General features: G+C 68.3%; 1 protein-coding gene across 1 annotated transcript in view; it reads right to left on the reverse strand.

The window, feature by feature from the left end:
- Window positions 1-1,475: 1,475 nt before the first annotated feature.
- The window catches only part of LOC141736747 (sodium/potassium-transporting ATPase subunit alpha-2-like), a 31,565-nt gene continuing 7,385 nt past the window's right edge, over window positions 1,476-25,655 (reverse strand). Inside the window, 23 exon segments of the mRNA XM_074571312.1 lie at window positions 1,476-1,523; window positions 1,735-1,771; window positions 2,374-2,465; window positions 2,578-2,679; window positions 2,787-2,917; window positions 5,271-5,416; window positions 8,728-8,851; window positions 8,945-9,099; window positions 9,201-9,369; window positions 10,769-10,919; window positions 11,012-11,148; window positions 12,503-12,637; window positions 12,639-12,679; window positions 13,579-13,710; window positions 13,713-13,767; window positions 13,858-13,992; window positions 14,079-14,125; window positions 14,128-14,187; window positions 16,333-16,531; window positions 22,069-22,337; window positions 22,424-22,541; window positions 24,405-24,539; window positions 24,657-24,770. Coding sequence (XP_074427413.1) covers window positions 1,743-1,771; window positions 2,374-2,465; window positions 2,578-2,679; window positions 2,787-2,917; window positions 5,271-5,416; window positions 8,728-8,851; window positions 8,945-9,099; window positions 9,201-9,369; window positions 10,769-10,919; window positions 11,012-11,148; window positions 12,503-12,637; window positions 12,639-12,679; window positions 13,579-13,710; window positions 13,713-13,767; window positions 13,858-13,992; window positions 14,079-14,125; window positions 14,128-14,187; window positions 16,333-16,531; window positions 22,069-22,337; window positions 22,424-22,541; window positions 24,405-24,539; window positions 24,657-24,770 — 2,676 coding nt within the window. The 3' untranslated portion in view covers window positions 1,476-1,523; window positions 1,735-1,742.

Raw genomic sequence — 25,655 nt, forward strand, 5'->3', positions numbered from 1 at the left:
AGTGCCCAGGACCCCTATTGGGGTGCCCGCGACCCCCCTGCCAAGGGCAGTGGGTGCCCACAACCCCCGTACCAGGGAGGTGGGGGGGCCCGGGACCCCCCCTGCGATGAGTCATGGGTGCCCACGACCCCTGTATCGGGGAAGTGGGTGCCCGGGACCCCCCCAAATCAGGGAGTGCCATCAAGTCATGGGTGCCCAGGACCCCCATTGGGGTGCCCGGGACCCCCCCTGCCAATAGTCGTGGGTGCCCAGGATCCCCGTATCAGGGAGGTGGGCGCCCAGGACCCCCCCCGCCAAGAGCCATGGGTGCCCACGAGCCCCATATCAGGGTGGTGGGGGGCCTGGGACCCCCATGCCACCCCCCCCCCCCCGCCAAAAGCCTTGCCCCGTGTGCAGGGAATTGGGGGTGCTCAAGACCCCCCCCATGTTATAGAGGTGGGGGGTGCCTGGGATCCCCTGGGGGGGGGGGGGGGGGGCTGTGGGTGCTCTGGACCCTCGCAGGTGGGTGCTGGGGGTCCCGCCCCCCCCCCGCGAGTCCCCCCCCGGTTTCGGGTGACTTCGGCGCCTCCTCATTTTTAATCCCGGGCGACACCGAAACCCGGCGGTGACACCCGAAACCCTGCGCCCCCCCCCCCGCCCCCCCCCTTTCCCCCGTCGCTGCTGACTCAGCAGGGCCGGGGCACCCCCCCCACCCTCTCCCCCGACCCCCCTCAACCCCCCCCCCCCTCAACCCCCCCGCGGAATGGGGACCCGGGCGTCCGGGGGCGACACACACACACGACAGCGCACCCCCCCCCCCCATGTCACCTTGTGCTGGGGGCGGGGGGGTGTCCCCAGGGTGCTGGGCGGCGGGGGGCGGGGGGGCGACAGGGGGTTATTGCTGCTTCATTGCGGGGGCTGAGGAATGATGGGGGGGGGCGGAGAAGCTGCCCCCCGGGGTTGGTTTCCGGGGGGGGGGGGGCAACCACCAGGGGGCGCTGCTCGATGGGGGGGGGCGGGGGCCCACACGGGGACATGGGGGGTTTGAGGAGGACATGGGGGTATGGGGAGGGACGGGGGGGACACGGGGGGGGGCACGAGGGCATGGGGGGACATGGGGGGGACACGGGGACATGGGGCGGTGGGGGGGGGACGGACACCAGGACATGGGGGAACACACGAGGACATGGGGGGGCATGGGGGGGACCCGTGGGGGGGGGGGACATGGGGGGGGGGACACGGGAACATGACGGGGCATATGGGGACGGGGGGGGGACACGGGGGCATGGGGGGGCATGTGGGGACATGGGGGGGCATTAGGTATCAAGGGAGGGACGCGGGCTATCGGGGGACACAGAGGACATGGGGGGGGGGGACAGAGGACATGGGGGGGGACATGGAGGCCCGGGGGGGGGGGGGGGGGTAGGGGGAGGCAGCCGGGCTCTATCCCTCCCCCCGTGCCCCCTATTCCCCCCCCCAGCACAGACGAGGGCACGAAGGGGTTAAACTCTTTTATTGCTCTGAAGGTGTGGGGGGGGGGCGGTCTGGGTGTTCCGGGGGGGGGAGAAAAGGGTGCTCCCCCCCCCCCCCCCCCCCCCCCCACTCCCGTGCTCCTGGGTTCCCCCCAAGGCCGGGGGGGGTGGTGGGGGGGTCCCGACCCCCCCCCCCCCGCCACGTCGTGCCCGGCAGCGCCAGCCCCCGGGGTTAGTACGGGGGTGTGGGGTTGGGGAGGGGGGTGCGCCGGGGGGGGGCCACATGGGCATTTAGTAGTAGGTCTCCTTCTCCACCCAGCCTGCAATAAGGGGGAGGGGGGGGGGCGATTTAGGGGTGCCCCCACCCCCTGGGTGCCCCCCCACCCCTTGGTGCCCCCCCCCCCCCCTCCCCTGGGTATCCCCTTTTTCCATGGGGGATGATCCCCATTTTCCTGTCGTGTCCCCCTCCCACTCCCTTGGGGGGGCTCCCTATGCCTCTTGGGTGCCCCCCACCCTGCTTCTCCGGGTCCCTCCCCCCCCCAACCTCCCTGGGTGCCCCCCCCCAACCCGGGCATCCCCCAACACCCCCCTCCCCTTCCTCCCCCCACGGTGCCCCCCACTCTTTTGAGTGCCCTGAAGGTGATTTGGGGGGGGGGGGGGAAGCATCTGCTTTGTGGGGGCAGGGAAGCGAGACGGGGGGGGGGCTGTGCCAGTTGGGGTGGGGGGGGGGGACGGGACACCTGCAGCGATGACTTTGGGGTGCTCGAGCCGGGGGTGGGGATTTAGGGGCAGAGCCTATAGCTTTGGGGGGGGGGCGGGGGGGGGGGGGTTTGGGTCCCGAATGGGGGGAGAGCGATGGTACCCACGGTCTGGGGGGGGGGGGGGGGTGTGTGGTGGTGGTGGGGGGGGGTGTCTCACTCACCGCCGGGGTAACGGCGCAGGATGAGCTTGCGCACCTCGTCGTAGGCGAAGATGAGGAGGCTGTAGGGGAAGGCGCAGAACCACCAGGTGACCCTGGGAGAGAAGAAGGTGGCGGGGGGGGGGGACACACACACAGAGAGAGAATTAATGAAGGGGAGGGGGGGGCAGGGTGTGTGTCCCCCCCCAAAACCCTTCCCGGACTCACTTGAGGGGGTACATGCGCAGGGCCACCCCCATGCCGGGGCAGTAGGAGAGGAAGGCGGCCAACGCCGTCTCCTCCAGCAGCCCGAAGATGAGGATCTTATTCCTGCGGGAAAGCCAAATTTTGGGGGGGGGGGGGGGGGGTGTGTCAAATCACCGTGGGAGGATGGGGGCACCCATGGGTGGTGGTGGTGGGGGGGGGACGACACCCACTTCATGCCCTGCTGGAAGACGGAGTTGCGGCGGGTCTTGCAGATGATGAGGTCGGCCCATTGCACCACCACGATGCTGGCGAAGAAGGCGGTGTGGCAGGTGAACTCCACCACCTTGCGCTGCTCGTAGGTCTGGGGGGGGGACGGGGACGGGGGGACACATGGGGACACACACACGCACGTGCGTGTGACACATTCCGCCCCCCCCCAACCACCCCCCCACCGCCCCCCAACTCCGCCGCCCCGGGGCAGGGGCGAGTGGAGGCGCGGAGCGCGGGGGCGACGGGGCGCAGCTACGGCCGCAGGCGGGTGCACGGGCGTGCAAGGGGTTTGCACAAGCGTGCGGGGGGGGGGGGGGGGGGGGGGAAGGGGAAGGGGGGGCGAGGGCATGGGGGGACATGGGGGGGGACACGGGGACATGGGGCGGGGGGGCGGGGGGACGACACACCAGGACATGGGGGAACACGCGAGGACATGGGGGGGCATGGGGGGACCCGTGGGGGGGGGGCACATGGAGGGGGGGGGACACGGGGACATGACGGGGCATATGGGGACGGGGGGGGGGACACGGGGCATGGGGGGGCATGTGGGGACATGGGGGGGCATTAGGTATCAAGGGAGGGACGCGGGCTATCGGGGGACACAGAGGACATGGGGGGGGACATGGAGGCCCGGGGGGGTGGGGGGGGGGGAGGGGGAGGCAGCCGGGCTCTATCCCTCCCCCCGTGCCCCCTATTCCCCCCCCCCAGCACAGACGGGCTGCAGGCGGGTGCACGGGCGTGCAAGGGGTTTGCACAAGTGTGCGGGGGGGGGGGGGGGGGGGGAAGGGGAAGGGGGGGGCGAGGGCGCGCGTCTCGGGGCGTGTGAGAGGCCGCACGCGCCCCGGAGCGTGAGTGAGCGTGCGAGGGAGCAGCTGAGCGTGGGACGGCACGTGCAAACGTGCGGGCACGCGCGTGGGCGAGGGCTTTGCACAAGCGCCGGGGGGCGAGGGCACGAGGGGCATGCGAGGAGTGCACAAGGGCACACGAGGGGCGCGCGAGGGGCGCACGAGGGCGCACGAGGGGTGTGCAAGGGGTGCACGAGGGTACACAAGGGCGCATGAGGGGTGTGCAAGGGGTGCACGAGGGGTGCACGAGGGCGCACGAGGGGTGTGTGAGGGGGGTGCGAGGGTGCACGAGGGTGTGCGAGGGGCACACGAGGGTGGTGCAAGGCACGCACAAGGGCTGCAGAAGGGGCACAGGAGGGCGCGCGAGGGTGCACGAGGGGCGCATAAAGGCACACGAGGGGGATGTGAGGGTGCACGAGGGGGCGCGAGGGGTGTGCAATGGGCGCACAAGTGGTGTGTGAGGGGGGGGTGCGAGGGGTGCATGAGGGGTGTGTGAGGGGAGCGCACAAGGGTGCACGAGGGACGCACAAGGGGTGCACAAGGGTCGTGCGAGGGCTGCGCAAGGGGCACACGAGGGGTGCGTGAGGGCGCACGAGGGGGGGGGTGAGGGCGCACGAGGGGCGCGAGGGGCGTACAAGGGTGCATGAGGGTGTGCAAGGGGGGGCGCACGAGGGGCGTGCAAGGGGCGCCCGAGGGTCGTGCGAGGGAGGCACGAGGGCTGCACAAGGGGCACACGAGGGGGGTGCGAGGGTGCCTGAGGGTACACGGGGGGGGGGGGGTGCGAGGGTGCCCAAGGGTACACGGGGGGGCGGGGGGGGGGGGGCGAGGGTGCCCGAGGGTACACGGGGGGGGGGGGGGGGGTGCGAGGGTGCCCAAGGGTACACGGGGGGGCGGGGGGGGGGGCGAGGGTGCCCGAGGGTACACGGGGGGGGGGGGGGGGGGTGCGAGGGTGCCCAAGGGTACACGGGGGGGCGGGGGGGGGGGCGAGGGTGCCCGAGGGTACACGGGGTAGGGGGGGCGAGGGTGCCCGAGGGCACACAAGGAGGGGGGGGTGCGAGGGTGCCCGAGCGTACACGGCGGGGGGGGGGGGGTGCGAGGGTGCCCATGTCCGAGGGTACAAGGGGTGGGGGGTGCGAGGGTGCCCGTGGGCACACGAGGAGGGGGGTGTGAGGGTGCCCGAGGGTACACGGGGGGGGGGCGAGGGTGCCCGAGCGTACAAGGCGGGGGGGGGGGCGAGGGTGCCCGAGGGCACACAAGGAGGGGGGGGTGCGAGGGTGCCCGAGGGTACACGGGGGGGGGGGGGGTGCGAGGGTGCCCATGGGCACACGGGGGGGGGGTGCGAGGGTGCCCGAGGGTACACGGCGGGGGGGGGGCGAGGGTGCCCGAGGGTACACGGCGGGGGGGTGCGAGGGTGCCCGAGCGTACACGGCTGGGGGGGGGGTGCGAGGGTGCCCGAGGGTACACGGGGTGGGGGGGGCGAGGGTGCCCGTGGGCACACGGGGGGGGGGGGTGCGAGGGTGCCCGAGGGTACACGGGGGGGGTGCGAGGGTGCCCGAGGGTACACGGGGGGGGGTGCGAGGGTGCCCGCGGGACACGCACCCACTCCTGGCCGTAGGAGTCCTCCAGGTCGTTGGTGGAGCGATCGTCCCACGCCAGGCGGATGCCCACCAGCGTTCCGGGCAGGAAGCCATTCTCCGCCAGGATGACGAAGTAGGTGAAGAAACCGCCCAGCGCCTGGATCATCCCTGGTGGGGGGGGGGGGGGGGGCACCCCGGGGTCAGGGATGGGCACCCCGGGATTGGGAATCGGCACCCCGGGGTCAGGGATGGGCACTCCGGGATCGGGAATTGGCACCCCGGGGTCAGCGATGGTCACCCTGGGAACAGCGATGGGCATCCCAGGATCAGGGATGGGCACCCCTGGATTTGCACCCCGGGATCAGGAATCGGCACCCTGGGATTGGGGATGGGGACCCCCGGGATGGGCACCCTGGGAACAGCGATGGGCATCCCAGGATCAGGGATGGGCACCCCTGGATTTGCACCCCGGGATCAGGAAACGGCGCCCTGGGATTGGGGATGGGGACCCCCGGGGTGGGCACCCCCGGGATCAGCAGCCCGGGGTCAGGAATGGGCACCCCGGGATCGGGAATGGGGACCCCGGGGTGGGCACCCCCAGGATCAGCAGCCTGGGGTCAGGGATGGGCACCCCGGGATCGGGAATCGGCACCCTGGGATCAGGGATGGGGGCCCCGGGGTGGGCACCCTCGGGATCAGCAGCCTGGGGTCAGGGATGGGCACCCTGGGAACAGCGATGGGCATCTCAGGATCAGGGATGGGCACCCCTGGATTGGCACCCTGGGATCAGGAATCGGCACCCTGGGATCAGGGATGGGGACCCCAGGGCGGGCACCGCCGGGATCAGCAGCCCGGGGTCAGGGATGGGCGCCCTGGGATCGGGAATCAGCACCCCGGGGTCAGGGATGGGCACCCTGGGATCAGGAATCGGCACCACGGGATCCGGGACGGGCATCCCAGGATCAGGAATCGGCACCCCGGGGTCAGGGATGGGCACCCCGGGATCGGGAATCGGCACCCCGGGATCAGGGATGGGCACTCCGGGATCGGGAATTGGCACCCCGGGGTCAGCGATGGTCACCCTGGGAACAGCAATGGGCATCCCAGGATCAGGGATGGGCACCCCTGGATTTGCACCCCGGGATCAGGAATCAGCACCCTGGGATTGGGGATGGGGACCCCCGGGATGGGCACCCTGGGAACAGCGATGGGCATCCCAGGATCAGGGATGGGCACCCCTGGATTGGCACCCCGGGATCAGGAATCGGCACCCTGGGATCAGGGATGGGGACCCCAGGGCGGGTACCGCCGGGATCAGCAGCCTGGGGTCAGGGATGGGCGCCCTGGGATCGGGAATCAGCACCCCGGGGTCAGGGATGGGCATCCCAGGATCAGGAATCGACACCCCGGGATCATGGATTGGCATCCCAGGATCGGGAATCGGCACCCCGGGATCAGGGATGGGGACCCCAGGATCGGGAATCGGCACCACGGGGTTAGGGATGGGGACCCCGGGGTGGGCACCCCCAAATCGGCACCCCAGGGTCAGGGATGGGCGCCCTGGGATCGGGAATCAGCACCCTGGGGTCAGGGATGGGCATCCCAGGATCGGGAATCGGCACCCCGGGATCACGGATGGGCACCCTGGGAACAGCGATGGGCATCCCAGGATCAGGGATGGGCACCCCTGGATTGGCACCCTGGAGTCGGGGGTGGGCACCCTGGGGTGGGCACCCCCGAATCAGCACCCCAGGGTCAGGAATGGGCACCTTGGGATCGGGAATCAGCACACCGGGGTCAGGGATGGGCACCCTGGGATCAGGGATGGGGTCCCCAGGATCGGGAATCGGCACCCCAGGATCGGGGATGGGCACCCTCGGGATCAGCACCTTGGGGTCAGGGTTGGGCACCCCGGGATCGGGAATTGGCACACCGGGATCACGGATCGGCATCCTGGGAGCAGCGATGGGCATCCCAGGATCAGGGATGGGCACCCCTGGATTGGCACCCTGGGATCAGGGATTGGCACCCTGGGATTGGGGATGGGTACCTCCAGATCGGCACCCTAGGGTCAGGGATCGGCACCCTGGGATTGGGGATCAGCACCCCGGGATCGGGGATGGGCACCCCAGGGCCAGGGATTGGCACCCTGGGATCAGAGATGGGTACCCCGGGATGGACACCCCCGGATCGGCACCTCGGAGTCAGGGATTGGCACCCTGGGATCAGGGATCAGCACCCCGGGAAGATGGATCGGCACCCCGGGATCGGGGATCAGCACCCTGGGAGCAGGGATGGGCACCCCAGGAGCCGGGATGGGCACCCCAGGATCAAGGATGGGCACCCCCGGATCGGCATCCCAGGGTCAGGGATCGGCATCCCGGCATCGGGGATGGGCACCCCGGGATCTTGGGGTGCCACAGCATGGCCTTGATCTCAGGTGGGTGCTCTGGGGTCACCAATGGGTGCCCTGGTGTCACACAGGGGCCAGGGTGCCAGCTGGGGGAGTGTCCCCCGGTATCTCTAGAGGGTGCCCCGGGGTCACCAGTGGGTGCCACCGAGAGCACTGGTGTCACACGGTGTCCCTCATGCCAGCTGGAGGGGACACCCCGGTGTCACCAGTGGGTGCCCTGGGGTGGACCTGGGAGCCCTGGGGTGACAAACAGGTGCCTCTGTGTCACACGGTGCCCCTAAGGGAGCTGGAGGGGACACCTTGGTGTCACCAGTGGGTGCCCTGGGGTGCCACTGGGAGCCCTGGTGTCACACGGTGCCCCTAATGCCAGCTGGAGGGGACACCCCGGTGTCACCAGTGGGTGCCCTGGGGTCACTAGTGGGTGCCCTGGGGTGGCTCTGGGAGCCCTGGGGTGACAAGCGGGTGCCTCTGTGTCACACGGTGCCCCTAAGGGAGCTGGAGGGGACATCTCGGTGTCACCAGTGGGTGCTCTGGGGTCACTAGTGGGTGCCCTGGGGTACCACTGGGAGCCCTGGTGCCACGCGGTGCCCCTAATGCCAGCTGGAGGGGACACCCCGGTGTCACCAGTGGGTGCCTTGGGGTCACACGGTGCCCCTAATGCCAGCTGGAGGGGACACCCCGGTGTCACCAGTGGGTGCCCTGGGGTGGACCTGGGAGCCCTGGGGTGACAAACGGGTGCTTCTGTGTCACACGGTGCCCCTAAGGGAGCTGGAGGGGACACCTCGGTGTCACCAGTGGGTGCCCTGGGGTCACTAGTGGGTGCCACTGGGAGCTCTGGTGCCACACGGTGCCCCTAATGCCAGCTGGAGGGGACACCCCGATGTCACCAGTGGGTGCCCCGGTGTCACAGGGTGACCACGGTGCCGGCTGGGGGGAAGGCGGGGGGGCGGGGGCTCTCCCTTGGTATCTCTAGCGGGCGGCCGGTCTCAGCGGCAGGTCCCGGGGCTGGGGCTGGGGCGGGTGGCAGCGGTGTCCCCGGTTGTCCCCCCCCCCCGCCGTCACCCACCGATCTGCCCGTAGGCCATGCTGATGAGCCGCTCGTTCACCAGTTTGTCGGTGCGGGGGTTGCGGGGCTGGCGCTTCATGATGTCGCTCTCGGCCGCCTCGTAGGCCAGCGAGATGGCGGGGACCTGGGCCGGGGTGGGGGGGGATGACGGCGAGGTCCCTCACCCCCCCACTTTGTCACCCACCCCACCCCACTCCCCCCCCGGCCCCGTCCTCACCATGTCGGTGCCCAGGTCGATGCAGAGGATGGTGACGGTGCCCAGGGGCAGGGGGATGTTGGCGATGATGAAGAGGAGGAAGGGGGTGATCTCGGGGATGTTGCTGGTCAGGGTGTAGGCAATGGACTTCTTCAGGTTGTCGAAGATCAGGCGGCCTGAGGGTGACAGCGGGTGACAGTGGGGGGGGGGACGGGACGGTGACGGGCACCCATCCTGTGGGGAGGGGGAGGAAGGTGATGGAGGGTCTGGCCCCGACCTTCCTCCACGCCGGTGACGATGGAGGCGAAGTTGTCATCGAGGAGGATCATGTCAGCTGCCTGCTTGGAGACGTCGGAGCCGGCGATGCCCATGGCGATGCCGATGTCCGCCTTCTTCAGCGCCGGGGAGTCGTTCACCCCGTCCCCCGTCACCGCCACGATGGCACCCTGGGGACGCGGGGGGTCAGGCACGGCGGGGACAGGGACAGGGCACGGGGGTGGGGGTGTTGTGGGGCATGGATGACACCACGGGGCACGGGGATGGTGGCACTGTGGGGCACGGGGATGGGGAACACCACGGGGATGGGGAACACCACCAGGCAAGGATGGGGACACCATGGGGATGGGGACACCTTGAGGCAAAAGGATGGGGACACCATAAGGATGGGGACACCATGGGGCACAAGGATGGGGAACACCACCAGGCAAGGATGGGGACACCATGGGGATGGGGACACCATGGGACACAAGGATGGGGACACCATGGGGATGGGGACACCCCGGGGATGGGGAACACCACCAGGCAAGGATGGGGACACCATGGGGATGGGGACACCATGGGACACAAGGATGGGGACACCCCGGGGATGGGGAACACCACCAGGCAAGGATGGGGACACCATGGGGATGGGGACACCTTGAGGCACAAGGACGGGGACACCCCGGCGATGAGGAACACCACCAGGCAAGGATGGCGACACCATGGGGATGGGGACACCATGGGACACAAGGATGGGGACACCATGGGGATGGGGACACCCCGGGGATGGGGAACACCACCAGGCAAGGATGGGGACACCATGGGGATGGGGACACCTTGAGGCACAAGGACGGGGACACCCCGGGGATGAGGAACACCACCAGGCAAGGATGGGGACACCATGGGGATGGGGACACCATGGGGATGGGGACACCTTGAGGCACAAGGATGGGGACACCATAAGGATGGGGACACCATGGGGCACAAGGATGGGGAACACCACCAGGCAAGGATGGGGACGCCATGGGGATGGGGACACCTTGAGGCACAAGGATGGGGACACCATAAGGATGGGGACACCATGGGGCACAAGGATGGGGAACACCACCAGGCAAGGATGGGGACACCATGGGGATGGGGACACCTTGAGGCACAAGGACGGGGACACCCCGGCGATGAGGAACACCACCAGGCAAGGATGGGGACACCATGGGGATGGGGACACCATGGGACACAAGGATTGGGACACCATAAGGATGGGGACACCATGGGGCACAAGGATGGGGAACACCACCAGGCAAGGATGGGGACACCATGGGGATGGGGACACCTTGAGGCACAAGGACGGGGACACCCCGGCGATGAGGAACACCACCAGGCAAGGATGGGGACACCATGGGGATGGGGACACCATGGGACACAAGGATGGGGACACCATGGGGATGGGGACACCCCGGGGATGGGGAACACCACCAGGCAAGGATGGGGACACCATGGGGATGGGGACACCACGGGGCACAAGGATGGGGGACACCGTGGGGTGTGAGGACGGGGCAGGGGGACAGGGCGGGAGGGGGGAGGTGACACCTGGCGCTGGCAGCCCTCCACGATGATGAGCTTCTGCTGGGGGGAGGTGCGGGCGAAGACGATCTCCGTGTGGTTCTTCAGGATCTCGTCCAGCTGCTCCGAGCTCATGTCCTTCAGGTCGGAGCCATGCACCACGCAGGCCTTGGCCTCCCTGCCCACCGCAGCCTCAGCGGGGGGCACCGCACCCCACGGACTCCCCCCCACCATGGACACCCCCCCCCCTCCACCGGCCCCAGGACCTACCGGGGGTTGACCTGGCTGACGGGGATGTTGAGGCGGGCGGCGATGTCCTCCACCGTCTCGTTGCCCTCCGAGATGATGCCCACCCCCTTGGCGATGGCCTTGGCCGTGATGGGGTGGTCCCCGGTCACCATGATCACCTGGGGGGGGCGGGGGGGGGGGCAGGGGGGAACGAGACACGGAGGGGGTGACACCCTGCTCGGGGGGTGCAGGGATTGTGGTGGGGGGGACACAGGGGGTCTGGGGGTACAGGATGGGGGGGGGGGGACAGCAGTGACCCCTGCTCGGGGGGGGGACCTCAGAGGGGCGCAGGGATGGGGGGGGACCAAAGGGGTTTTGGGGTGCAGGGATGGGGGGGGACAGCAGTGACTCCTGGTCGGGGGGGGGGGACACCTCAGAAGGGTGTATGGATGGGGGGGACCCAGGGGATTTTCGGGTGCAGGGATGTGGGGGGGGCCGGGGGGGATCCAGGGGATTTGGGGGTGCAGGGATGGGGGGGGGCAGCAGTGACCGCTGCTCGGGGGGGGGACCTCAGAGGGGTGCAGGGATGGGGGGGGACCCAAGGGATTTGGGGGGTGCAGGGATGGAGGGGGACCCAAGGTGTTTGGGGGTGCAGGGATGGGGGGGGGACAGCAGTGACCCCTGCTCGGGGGGGGGGACACCTCAGAGGGGCACACCTCAGAGGGGCACAGGGATGGGGGGGGGAGTCCAGGGGGATTTGGGGGGTGCAGGCATGGGGCGGGGAACCCCGGGGGGGTGGCAGGGATGGGGGATACCCCAGGGTTGTTTTTTTCTTGGGGGGGGGGGGCAACACAGCAGTTTCCCCTGCTCAGGGGGGCACCCCAGGGGGACGCAGGGCTGGGGGGGGAGCCCAGGGCGGATGCGGAGTGCAGGGATGGAGGGGGGGATCCAGGGGGATTTGGGGGGTGCAGGGATTGGAGGGGGGACCCCAGGGGCTTGAGGGGGGGGGGGGGGCAGTGCCCCCTGCTTGGGGGGTGGGACACGGGGCTGGAGACGGGGGGGGAGGAGAGCGCAAGGAGGATGCGGAGTGCAGGGATGGAGGGGGGAATCCAGGGGGATTTGGGGGGTGCAGGGATTGGAGGGGGAGACCCCAGGGGCTTTTTGGGGGGGGAGGGGGGGCAGCAGTGCCCCCTGCTTGGGGGGTGGGACACAGGGCTGGGGGGGGGGAGCACAAGGAGGGAAGCGGAGTGCAGGGATGGAGGGGGATCCAGGGGGAATTTGGGGGAGTGCGGGGGTCAAGGGGGGACCCAGGGGGATTTGGGGGGTGCGGGGGATTGGAGGGGGGGACCCCAGGGGCTTTCTTGGGGGGGGGGGGGGGGAGCAGTGCCCCTTCCTCGGGGGGGGGGGGGGGGCGGGGCCCGCGGGGCTCGGGAGCGCAAGGAGGATGCGGAGTGCAGGACGGGGAGACCCGGGGGGGGGGGGATTTGGGGGGGATGGTGGGGGGAAAAAGGTTCTGGGGGTGCCCCCCCCCACCTTGATGCCGGCGCTGCGGCACTTGCCGACGGCGTCGGGGGACGGCGGCGCGGGGGTTCGAATCATGGACATGAGCCCCACGAAGCAGAGCTCCTCCGTGGGGAAGTTCACCTCGTCGGCGTCGAAGCGGAAACCCGCGGGGGAACTTGTCGGGGGGCAGGTAGAGGTGGCAAAAACCTGGGGGGGGGGGGGGGGGGGACACACACATCAGGGGTGACAGGGCGCAAGCACCCCCACCCCAACCCCCGGGCACCCCCCGTCCCTCGCCCGGTTCCTCCTCATCCTCGCCACGGCCCCCCCAGCACCCACCACCCCCGGCGCTGCCTTTGCCCCCCACGTCACTTGTGCCCCCCCCCCCCCCCCCCGCCTTCCTGCCCCTCCCCCAGCCCCTCTGCCCCCCCCCCCCCCCCCCCCCCATCCTCCCCCAGCCCCCTCTCCCCCAGCCCCTCTGCCCCTCCTCTCCCTGCCCCCCCCCCGCCCCCGCGGCCCCCCCATGCTCACTCAGCCCCCTCTGCCCCCCCCCCCTCCCCCCCATCCTCCCCTGCGCCCCCCCGGCCCCCTCTGCGCCCCCCAGCCCCCGTCCCCCTGCCATGCCCCGCATCCTCCCCCAGCCCCCTCTCCCCCAGCCCCTCTGCCCCCCCCCCATGCTCACTCAGCCCTCTCTGCCCCAGCCCCTCTGCCTCCCCCTCCTCCCCCCCGATCCTCCCCCCAGCCCCTCTGCACCCCCCCCCCCCCCGCGGCCCCCCCATGCTCACCCAGCCCCCTGTGCCCCACATCCTCCCCCAGCCCCTCTGCCCCGCCCTCTCCCCCCCCCCGCCATGCTCACCCAGCACCCCTCTCCCCCAGCCCCTCTGCCCCCCCCCCATCCCTCCCCCAGCCCCTCTGCCTCGCCCCCCCGCCCCATGCTCACCCAGCACCCTCTCCCCCAGCCCCTCTGCCCCCCCCCCATCCTCCCCCAGCCCCTCTGCCTCGCCCCCCCGCCCCATGCTCACCCAGCACCCTCTCCCCCAGCCCCTCTGCCCCCCCCCCCCATCCTCCCCCAGCCCCTCTGCCTCGCCCCCCCGCCCCATGCTCACCCAGCACCCTCTCCCCCAGCCCCCCCAGCTCCAGGTAGGCGTTCTGGAAGGCTTCCCGCATCTCCTGGTCCAGGGGCACCTCCTGGCCCTGCAGCAGGATGCGGGAGCAGCGGTCCAGGATGCGCTCGGGGCCCCCTTCATCACCAGCAGGTAGCCCTGGGGGTCCTCCTCCCGCTCGTGGATGGAGAGCTGCGGGCACAGCGGGCACCTTGGCACCGGGTGGCCACCCTGGGGGGGGGGGAGTGGTGGAGGGAGTGGGGGTGTCACCGCCGGCCCCACCTGGTACTTGTTGGTGGAGTTGAAGGGGATCTCGGTGACTTTGGGGTTCTTGTCCCGCATCTTCTTGACGGAGCCGCAGGAGAGCTGGATGCACTTCAGCAGCGCCGACTCCGAGGCGTCACCCGCCGTGTCCCGCTGCCACCGGGGAAAGGGGGATGAGGGTGACCCCGCCAGCACCCCACCCCCCCCCAGCTCTTGGCAGGATTTTTGGGGCTCCTTACCTTGGAAATGGAGATGTTCTCTGGCCCCGGCTTGAAGACGGCGCGGTGCAGAGCCCGGCGATACGGGCCAGGGCCGCCCAGGTGGGCGAGCGTTTGTCGAAGGTGGCACCTGGGGGACACCCGGCCACGTCAGCCGCGCTGGGGACATCCCATCTCCCCCCCCCACCCCCCGAGTCTTCTCTGGGGACACCTCCTGGGGTGCCCTGAGGAGCCAGGGAAGGGGGTGCCCCGGGTGCGGAGGGCAAGGGGGGTGCCGGGGCAGCGATATCTGGGGGCAGGGGCAAGAAAAGGGGGGGGGCTAGTGCTGGGGGGGGCGGGGGGGGTCAGGGTAGGGGTGCCGGGGTGAGAAAGAAAAGGGAGGGGGTCCTGGTGGGGGGTGTCAGGGTGAGAAAAGGGGTGGGTTTCTGGTGGGGGGTGTCAGGGAAGGGGTGTCAGGGCGAGAAAAAGGGGGGGGTCTTGGGGTGGGGATGCTCGGCGGGGGGGGGCAGTTAAGGGGTGCCAGGGCAGGAAAGGTGGGGGGGTTCCTAGTGAGGGGTGTCAGGGGAGGGGTGTCAGGGCAAGAAAGGGGATACTTCCTGGGTTTGGGGGGTGGTCAGGGAAGGGGTGCCAGGGTGAGAAAAGGGGGGGTCCTGGGGCGGGGGGTGTCAGGGAAAGGGGTGTCAGGGTGAGAAAAAGGGGGGGTCCTGGGGGTGGGAGTGCTTGGGGGGGGGGGTCAGGGAAGGGGTGCCAGGGCAAGAAAATGGGTTCTCCTGGGGGGAGTGTGGGGTGATGGGGGGGGGGGGGGTCAGAGAAGGGGTGCCAGGGTGAGAAAAGGGGAGGGGTCCTGGAGTGGGGGTGCTTGGGGGGGGCTCAGGGAAGGGGTGCCAGGGCAAGAAAAGGGGGTGCTCCTGGGGTGGGGGGGTCAGGGAAGAGTGCCAGGGTGAGAAAAAGGGGGGGTCGTGGGGTGGGGGTGTCAGGTGAGGGGGTGCCAGGGTGAGAAAAAAGGGGGGGGTCGTTGGTGGGGGGTGTCAGGGGAGGGGTGCCAGGGTGGGAAAAAAGGGGGGGTCGTGGGGTGGGGGTGTCAGGGGAGGGGTGCCAGGGTGAGAAAAAGGGGGGGGTCGTTGGGTGGGGGTGTCAGGGGAGGGGTGCCAGGGTGAGAAAAGGGGGGGTCGTTGGGTGGGGGTGTCAGGGGAGGGGTGCCAGGGTGAGAAAAAGGGGGGGTCCTGGGGTGGGGTGGGGGTCAGGGAAGGGGTGCCAGGGCAAGAAAACGGGTTCTCCTGGGGGGAGTGTGGGGTGATGGGGGGGGGGGGGGTCAGAGAAGGGGTGCCAGGGTGAGAAAAGGGAGGGGTCCTGGAGTGGGGGTGCTTGGGGGGGGCTCAGGGAAGGGGTGCCAGGGCAAGAAAAGGGGGTGCTCCTGGGGTGGGGGGGGTCAGGGAAGAGGTGCCAGGGTGAGAAAAAGGGGAGTCGTGGGGTGGGGGTGTCAGGTGAGGGGTGCCAGAGTGGGAAAAAGGGGGGGCCGTGGGGTGGGGGTGTCAGGGGAGGGGTGCCCAGGGTGGGAAAAAGGGGGGGTCGTGGGGGTGGGGGTGTCAGGGAGGGGTGCCAGGGTGGGAAAAATGGGGGGTCGTGGGGTGGGGGTGTCAGGGGAGGGGTGCCAGGGTGAGAAAAAGGGGGGTCGTGGGGTGGGGGTGTCAGGGAAGGGGTGCCAGGGCTGAGAAAAAGGCGGGGGTCGTTGGGTGGGGGTGTCAGGGAAGGGGTGCCAGGGTGAGAAAAAGGGGGGGGTCGTGGGGTGGGGGTGTCAGGGAAGGGGTGCCAGGGTGGGAAAAAGGGGGGGGTCGTGGGGTGGGAGTGTCAGGGGAGGGGTGCCAGGGTGAGAAAAAGGGGGGGACGTGGGGTGGGGGTGTCAGGTGAGGGGTGCCAGGGTGGGAAAAAGGGGGGGGTCGTTGGGTGGGGTTGTCAGGGGAGGGGTGCCAGGGTGGGAAAAAGGGGGGGGTCCTGGGGTGGGAGTGCTTGGGGGGGGGGTCAGGGAAGGGGTGCCAGGGTGAGAAAAAGGGGGGGTCGTGGGGTGGGGTGGGGGTCAGGGAAGGGGTGTCAGGGGGGTCCTGGGGTGGGGGGTGTCAGGGGAAGGGCGTCAGGGCAAGAAAGGGTGTGCTCCAGGAGGAGTGACAACGGGGCGCGGGGCCACGCAAGGGGGGGGTTCTCCTGGGGTTGGTGTGCTCATGGTGGAGGAGGGGTGGGGGGGGTTGGGGGGGGGGGGTGAGGGTGCCGAGCCGCCCACCCGACTGGTCCTCGGTGGTGTCGGCCTCGTGGATCTGGTTGTCGAACCACATGTGGGCCACCGTCATGCGGTTCTGGGTGAGGGTCCCCGTCTTGTCGGAGCAGATGGTGGAGGTGGAACCCAGCGTCTCCACGGCCTCCAGGTTCTTCACCAGGCAGTTCTTGCGCGCCATGCGCTTGGCCGTCAGCGTCAGGCACACCTTGGTGGGGGGACACACACACACACACACACACACATACGGGGCTTAGGGGGCACCCACCGGGCTCGGGGCGGGGGGGGGGGGAGGGGGCAGCGGGCAGGGCTGGGCGCACCGGGGTCAGCCCAGCATGAGCAGCACCAAACGACTCCCTCCCAGTAAAAGCGGTGGCACCAGAGCGCCTTCCCAGCAAAACCAGTGCCCACCACCTTCCTACCAGTGGAACCAGTGCCTACCACCTTCCTCCCAGTAGAACCAGTGCCCAGCGGCTCCCTCCCAGTGGAACCAGTGCCTACCACCTTCCTCCCAGTAGAACCAGTGCCCACCGGCTCCCTCCCAGTAGAACCAGTGCCCCCGCTGCAACTTCCCAGTAGAACCAGTGCCTACCATCTTCCTCCCAGCAGAACCGGTGCCACCAGTGCGCCTTCCCAGCAAAACCAGTGCCCACCACCTTCCTCCCAGTGGAACCAGTGCCCCCACTGCAACTTCCCAGTAGAACCAGTGCCTACCATCTTCCTCCCAGTAGAACCGGTGCCACCAGTGCGCCTTCCCAGCAAAACCAGTGCCTACCACCTTCCTCCCAGTGGAACCAGTGCCCACCGGCTCCCTCCCAGTAGAACCAGTGCCTACCACCTTCCTCCCAGTAGAACCAGTGCCCACCGGCTCCCTCCCAGTGGAACCAGTGCCTACCACCTTCCTCCCAGTGGAACCAGTGCCCACCGGCTCCCTCCCAGTAGAACCAGTGCCTACCACCTTCCTCCCAGTGGAACCAGTGCCTACCACCTTCCTCCCAGTAGAACCAGTGCCCACCGGCTCCCTCCCAGTGGAACCAGTGTCCCCGCTGCAACTTCCCAGTAGAACCAGTGCCTACCATCTTCCTCCCAGTAGAACCGGTGCCACCAGTGCGCCTTCCCAGCAAAACCAGTGCCCACCACCTTCCTACCAGTGGAACCAGTGCCCACCGGCTCCCTCCCAGTAGAACCAGTGCCTACCACCTTCCTCCCAGTGGAACCAGTGCCCACTGGCTCCCTCCCAGTGGAACCAGTGCCTACCACCTTCCTCCCAGTGGAACCAGTGCCCACCGGCTCCCTCCCAGTAGAACCAGTGTCCCCGCTGCAACTTCCCAGTAGAACCAGTGCCTACCATCTTCCTCCCAGTAGAACCGGTGCCACCAGTGCGCCTTCCCAGCAAAACCAGTGCCCACCACCTTCCTCCCAGTGGAACCAGTGCCCCCACTGCAACTTCCCAGTAGAACCAGTGCCTACCATCTTCCTCCCAGTAGAACCGGTGCCACCAGTGCGCCTTCCCAGCAAAACCAGTGCCTACCACCTTCCTCCCAGTGGAACCAGTGCCCACCGGCTCCCTCCCAGTGGAACCAGTGCCTACCACCTTCCTCCCAGTGGAACCAGTGCCTACCAGCTCCCTCCCAGTGGAACCAGTGCCCACCAGCTCCCTCCCAGTAGAACCAGTGCCTACCACCTTCCTCCCAGTGGAACCAGTGCCCACCAGCTCCCTCCCAGTGGAACCAGTGCCTACCACCTTCCTCCCAGTAGAACCAGTGCCCACCGGCTCCCTCCCAGTAGAACCAGTGCCCCCGCTGCAACTTCCCAGTAGAACCAGTGCCTACCATCTTCCTCCCAGTAGAACCGGTGCCACCAGTGCGCCTTCCCAGCAAAACCAGTGCCCACCACCTTCCTCCCAGTGGAACCAGTGCCCCCACTGCAACTTCCCAGTAGAACCAGTGCCTACCATCTTCCTCCCAGTAGAACCGGTGCCACCAGTGCGCCTTCCCAGCAAAACCAGTGCCTACCACCTTCCTCCCAGTAGAACCAGTGCCCACCGGCTCCCTCCCAGTAGAACCAGTGCCTACCACCTTCCCCGCGGTAGAACCAGTGCCCACCGGCTCCCTCCCAGTAGAACCAGTGCCTACCACCTTCCTCCCAGTAGAACCAGTGCCCACCGGCTCCCTCGCAGTGGAACCAGTGCCTACCACCTTCCTCCCAGTGGAACCAGTGCCCACCGGCTCCCTCCCAGTAGAACCAGTGCCCCCGCTGCAACTTCCCAGTAGAACCAGTGCCTACCATCTTCCTCCCAGTAGAACCGGTGCCACCAGTGCGCCTTCCCAGCAAAACCAGTGCCCACCACCTTCCTCCCAGTGGAACCAGTGCCCCCACTGCAACTTCCCAGTAGAACCAGTGCCTACCATCTTCCTCCCAGTAGAACCGGTGCCACCAGTGCGCCTTCCCAGCAAAACCAGTGCCCACCACCTTCCTACCAGTGGAACCAGTGCCCACCGGCTCCCTCCCAGTAGAACCAGTGCCTACCACCTTCCTCGCGGTAGAACCAGTGCCCACCGGCTCCCTCCCAGTAGAACCAGTGCCTACCACCTTCCTCCCAGTAGAACCAGTGCCCACCAGCTCCCTCCCAGTGGAACCAGTGCCTACCACCTTCCTCCCAGTGGAACCAGTGCCCACCAGCTCCCTCCCAGTAGAACCAGTGCCTACCACCTTCCTCCCAGTGGAACCAGTGCCCACCGGCTCCCTCCCAGTAGAACCAGTGCCTACCACCTCCCTCCCAGTGGAACCAGTGCCTACCGGCTCCCTCCCAGTAGAACCAGTGCCTACCACCTTCCTCCCAGTAGAACCAGTGCCCACCGGCTCCCTCCCAGTAGAACCAGTGTCTACCACCTTCCTCCCAGTGGAACCAGTGCCCACCGGCTCCCTCCCAGTGGAACCAGTGCCTACCACCTTCCTCCCAGTGGAACCAGTGCCCACCGGCACCCTCCCAGTGGAACCAGTGCCTACCACCTTCCTCCCAGTGGAACCAGTGCCCACCACCTTCCTCCCAGTGGAACCAGTGCCCACCGGCTCCCTCCCAGTAGAACCAGTGTCCCCGCTGCAACTTCCCAGTAGAACCAGTGCCTACCATCTTCCTCCCAGTAGAACCGGTGCCACCAGTGCGCCTTCCCAGCAAAACCAGTGCCCACCACCTTCCTCCCAGTGGAACCAGTGCCCCCACTGCAACTTCCCAGTAGAACCAGTGCCTACCATCTTCCTCCCAGTAGAACCGGTGCCACCAGTGCGCCTTCCCAGCAAAACCAGTGCCTACCACCTTCCTCCCAGTGGAACCAGTGCCCACCGGCTCCCTCCCAGTGGAGCCAGTGCCTACCACCTTCCTCCCAGTAGAACCAGTGCCCACTGGCTCCCTCCCAGTAGAACCAGTGCCTACCACCTTCCTCCCAGGGGAGCCAGTGCCCACCGGCTCCCTCCCAGTGGAACCAGTGCCTACCACCTTCCTCCCAGTAGAACCAGTGCCCACCGGCTCCCTCCCAGTAGAACCAGTGCCTACCACCTTCCTCCCAGTGGAACCAGTGCCCACCAGCTCCCTCCCAGTGGAACCAGTGTCTACCACCTTCCTCCCAGTGGAACCAGTGCCCACCAGCTCCCTCCCAGTAGAACCAGTGCCTACCACCTTCCTCCCAGTGGAACCAGTGCCCACCGGCTCCCTCCCAGTAGAACCAGTGCCTACCACCTCCCTCCCAGTGGAACCAGTGCCTACCGGCTCCCTCCCAGTAGAACCAGTGCCTACCACCTTCCTCCCAGTAGAACCAGTGCCCACCGGCTCCCTCCCAGTAGAACCAGTGTCTACCACCTTCCTCCCAGTGGAACCAGTGCCCACCGGCTCCCTCCCAGTGGAACCAGTGCCTACCACCTTCCTCCCAGTGGAACCAGTGCCCACCGGCACCCTCCCAGTGGAACCAGTGCCTACCACCTTCCTCCCAGTGGAACCAGTGCCCACCACCTTCCTCCCAGTGGAACCAGTGCCCACCGGCTCCCTCCCAGTAGAACCAGTGTCCCCGCTGCAACTTCCCAGTAGAACCAGTGCCTACCATCTTCCTCCCAGTAGAACCGGTGCCACCAGTGCGCCTTCCCAGCAAAACCAGTGCCCACCACCTTCCTCCCAGTGGAACCAGTGCCCCCACTGCAACTTCCCAGTAGAACCAGTGCCTACCATCTTCCTCCCAGTAGAACCGGTGCCACCAGTGCGCCTTCCCAGCAAAACCAGTGCCTACCACCTTCCTCCCAGTGGAACCAGTGCCCACCGGCTCCCTCCCAGTGGAGCCAGTGCCTACCACCTTCCTCCCAGTAGAACCAGTGCCCACTGGCTCCCTCCCAGTAGAACCAGTGCCTACCACCTTCCTCCCAGGGGAGCCAGTGCCCACCGGCTCCCTCCCAGTGGAACCAGTGCCTACCACCTTCCTCCCAGTAGAACCAGTGCCCACCGGCTCCCTCCCAGTAGAACCAGTGCCTACCACCTTCCTCCCAGGGGAACCAGTGCCCACCGGCTCCCTCCCAGTGGAACCAGTGCCTACCACCTTCCTCCCAGTGGAACCAGTGCCCACCGGCTCCCTCCCAGTGGAACCAGTGCCTACCACCTTCCTCCCAGTGGAACCAGTGCCCACCACCTTCCTCCCAGTAGAACCAGTGCCCACCGGCTCCCTCCCAGTAGAACCAGTGCCCCCGCTGCAACTTCCCAGTAGAACCAGTGCCTACCATCTTCCTCCCAGTAGAACCGGTGCCACCAGTGTGCCTTCCCAGCAAAACCAGTGCCCACCACCTTCCTACCAGTGGAACCAGTGCCCACCGGCTCCCTCCCAGTAGAACCAGTGCCTACCACCTTCCTCCCAGTGGAACCAGTGCCCACCAGCTCCCTCCCAGTGGAGCCAGTGCCTACCACCTTCCTCCCAGTAGAACCAGTGCCCCCGCTGCAACTTCCCAGTAGAACCAGTGCCTACCATCTTCCTCCCAGTAGAACTGGTGCCGCCAGTGCGCCTTCCCAGCAAAACCAGTGCCCACCACCTTCCTCCCAGTAGAACCAGTGCCCCCTCTACACTTTCCCAGTAGAACCAGTGCCCTCACTGCATCTTCCCAGTAGAACCAGTGCCCACCACCTCCCTCCCAGTAGAACCAGTGGCCCCTACTACCTCTTCCCAAGCAAAACCAGCACCAACCACCTCCCTCCCAGTAGAACCAGTGCCACCACTGCAACTTCCCAGTAGAACCAGTGCCCACCGGCTCCCTCCCAGTAGAACCGGTGCCACCAGTGCGCCTTCCCAGCAAAACCAGTGCCCACCACCTCCCTCCCAGTAGAACCAGTGCCCCCTCTACGCATTCCCAGTAGAACCAGTGCCCTCATTGCATCTTCCCAGTAGAACCAGTGCCACCAGTGCATCTTCCCAGTAGAACCAGTGGTCCTCACTACATCTTCCCAGCAAAACCAGTGCCCACCACCTCCCTCCCAGTAGAACCAGTGCCCCCACTGCACCTTCCCAGTAGAACCAGTGCCCTCATTGCATCTTCCCAGCACAACCAGTGCCCACCACCTTCCTCCCAGTAGAAGTGGTGCCACCAGTGCACCTTCCCAGTCGAACGAGTGCCCACCGCCTCCCTCCCAGTAGAACCAGTGCTCACCGCCTCCCTCCCAGTGAAACCAGCGCCCTCCCCGCCCCATCCCACCCCTCCCCTTCCCTCCCCCCTTACGGTGACGGTGGCCAGCAGCCCCTCGGGGACGTTGGCCACGATGATGCCGATGAGGAAGATGACGGCCTCCAGCCAGGTGTAGCCCAGGATGAGGGAGAGGATGAAGAAGGAGAGGCCGAGGAAGACGGCCACGCCCGTGATGAGGCGGATGAAGTGCTCGATCTCCATGGCGATGGGGGTGCGCCCCACCTCCAGCCCCGAGGCCAGCGAGGCGATGCGCCCCATCACCGTCCGGTCCCCCGTGGAGATGACGATGCCGCGGGCGGTGCCTGGGTGGGACGGGGCGGCGGGGTCGGGGCGACGCGGGGCACCCAGGACCTTCCCCCCCACCCCCCCCCCCCACCCCGGCACCCACCTTCCACGCAGTTGGTGGAGAAGAAGCAGATGTTGCGGGTCTCCAGCGGGTTCTCGTGGGTGAACTCGGGCGAACGCGTCTGCGGCTCCGACTCCCCCGTCAGCGAGGAGTTGTCCACCTGGGCACCGGGCGGGGGGGTGGTGGGGGGGGGGGGTGTGCCAGGGCAGGGGGGGGGCGCACCGCCAGGCTCGGATGGACCCCCCCCCCCCACCGCCCCGTCCCCACACCGGCCCCGCTGCCCACCCTATGGAAGTCATGGTACCTCCACCGTACCGGTCCCAGCGCCCACCCCACGCTGGTCCCACGCCTGGACCGTGCCACCTCTGCAGCCCACCCCCCGCCACCCCCCGGTGCCCACTCAGTGCCCGTCCCATGTCACCACCAGTGCCCTGGCGGTCCTCGCCCTGTGTCACTCCTGGAGCCCACCCCATGTCACCACCAGTGCCCACCCTCTGGTGCCCACCCAATACCAGTCCCACCACCCAAACCACACCAGTCCCAGTGCCCATCCCGTGCCACCACCAGCACCCACCCCGTGCCAGTCCTGGTGTCCATCCCATGCCAGCCCCAGTGCCCACCCCACGTCACCATGACTCTCCACCCTCTGGTGCCCACCCAATACCAGTCCCACCGCCCAAACCACACCTGTCCTGGAGCCCACCCTGTGCCACCACCAGCACCCACCCCATGCCAGTCCTAGTGTCCACCCCATGCCCCCACCAGTGCCCACTCTCTGGTGCCCACCCAATACCAGTCCCACCACCCAAACCACACCAGTCCCAGTGCCCACCCCATGTCACCACCAGTGCCCATCCCATGCCAGCCCCAGTGCCCACCCCACGTCACCATGACTCTCCACCCTCTGGTGCCCACCCAATACCAGTCCCACCGCCCAAACCACACCTGTCCTGGAGCCCACCCCATGCCACCACCAGTGCCCACCCCACCCCAGTCCTGGAGCCCACCCTGTGCCACCACCAGCACCCACCCCGTGCCAGTCCCAGTGTCCATCCCATGTCACCACCAGTGCCCACCCTCTGGTGCCCACCCAATACCAGTCCCACCACCCAAACCACACCAGTCCTGGTGTCCACCCCATGTCACCACCGGTGCCCACCCCACGTCACCATGACTCTCCACTCTCTGGTGCCCACCCCATGTCACCACCAGTGCCCACCCTCTGGTGCCCACCCAATACCAGTCCCACCGCCCAAACCACACCAGTCCCGGTGCCCACCCCATGCCACCACCAGTGCCCATCCCATGCCAGCCCCAGTGCCCACCCCACGTCACCATGACTCTCCACCCTCTGGTGCCCACCCAATACCAGTCCCACCGCCCAAACCACACCTGTCCTGGAGCCCACCCCATGCCACCACCAGTGCCCACCCCACCCCAGTCCTGGAGCCCACCCTGTGCCACCACCAGCGCCCACCCCATGCCAGTCCTAGTGTCCACCCCATGCCCCCACCAGTGCCCACTCTCTGGTGCCCACCCAATACCAGTCCCACCACCCAAACCACACCAGTCCTGGTGCCCACCTCATGCCACCACCGGTGCCCACCCCATGTCACCATGACTCTCCACCCTCTAGTGCCCACCCCATACCAGTCCTGGTGTCCACCCCATGTCACCACCGGTGCCCACCCCACGTCACCATGACTCTCCACTCTCTGGTGCCCACCCCATGTCACCACCAGTGCCCACCCTCTGGTGCCCACCCAATACCAGTCCCACCGCCCAAACCACACCAGTCCCGGTGCCCACCCCATGCCACCACCAGCACCCACCCCGTGCCAGTCCCGGTGCCCACCCCATGTCGCCACCAGTGCCCATCCCATGCCAGCCCCAGTGCCCACCCCATGTCACCATGACTCTCCACGCTCTGCTGCCCACCCAATACCAGTCCCACCACCCAAACCACACCAGTCCTGGAGCCCACCCAGTGCCAGCGCCGGTGCCCCCCCCGGTGCCCGCTCACCTTGCAACCGTGGGAGGAGATGATGCGCATGTCGGCGGGCACCCGGTCCCCCCCCTTCACCTCCACCAGGTCGCCCACCACCACGTTCTCGGCGTTGATCTGGATCTTCTCGCCCTCCCGGATCACCAGCGCTTGCTGCCGGGGCGCAGGGCACTCTGAGGGACGCCCGGGTACCCTCACCCCCACCCGGGACACCCCACCCCAACCACGCTGGGTACCCCCCCCCACCCCGCCCCCGGGGGGGGGTCCTACCTGGGGCACCATGTTCTTGAAGGAATCCATGATCTTGGAGCTTTTGGCCTCTTGGTAGTAGGAGAAGCAGCCGGTGACGATGACGACGGCGGCCAGCACCACCCCCAGGTACAGCTGGGACCCAGGTGGCATCTCAGCACCCCGGGGTGCAGCGTGGGACGCCCCCCCCACCCCAAGTGACACCCCCCCCCGGCACAGTGTGGGGACCCCCACACCAGCCAGGCCCATTTGATGCCCAAATCTGGATCCCTCAAGAGCTGGCACCGTGGGGGGGGGACGGACACGGCGGGGAGACACGTGCCTGTGCCCACGCTGCCCCACAGATGGGCACACGGCAAGTTGACCCCCCCCCCCCCCCCAGCAACCTTGTGCCCCCCGGGGTGCCCGTGCCCCCCCCATGTCCGTGCCCCCTGCGATGCCCCCCCCACAGGGTGCTCATGGACCCCACGATGCCCGTGTCCCCACGGTGCCCATGTCCCCCCTGCGAGGCCTGTGTCCTTGCGATGCCCATGTCCCCGTGATGCCCGTGCCCCCCCCTGCCCCTCTGCACCCCACGATGCCCGTGTCCCCGTGATGCCTGTGCCCCCCCATGCCCCTGTCCCCACAATGCCCATGACCCCACAATGCCCGTGTCCCCCCCACAATGCCCGTGTCCCCCCCACGATGCCTGTGTCCCCGTAATGCCCATGTCCCCCCCCAATGCCTGTGCCCCCCTGCGATGCCCATGTCCCCACGATGCCCGTGTCCCCCCCACAATGCCTGTGTCCCCGTAATGCCCATGTCCCCCCCCAATGCCTGTGCCCCCCCATGATGCCCATGTCCCCACGATGCCCCTGTCCCCCCCACGATGCCTGTGTCCCCACAATGCCCATGTCCCCGCAATGCCTGTGCCCCCCCATGATGCCCGTGTGTCCCCCTGCGATGCCCATGTCCCCACGATGCCCGTGTCCCCGTGATGCCTGTGCCCCCCCCAATGCCCGTGTCCCCCCCATGATGCCT

The sequence above is a fragment of the Larus michahellis genome, unplaced genomic scaffold, assembly GCF_964199755.1.
Source record: "Larus michahellis unplaced genomic scaffold, bLarMic1.1 SCAFFOLD_476, whole genome shotgun sequence".
NCBI lineage: Eukaryota > Metazoa > Chordata > Aves > Charadriiformes > Laridae > Larus > Larus michahellis.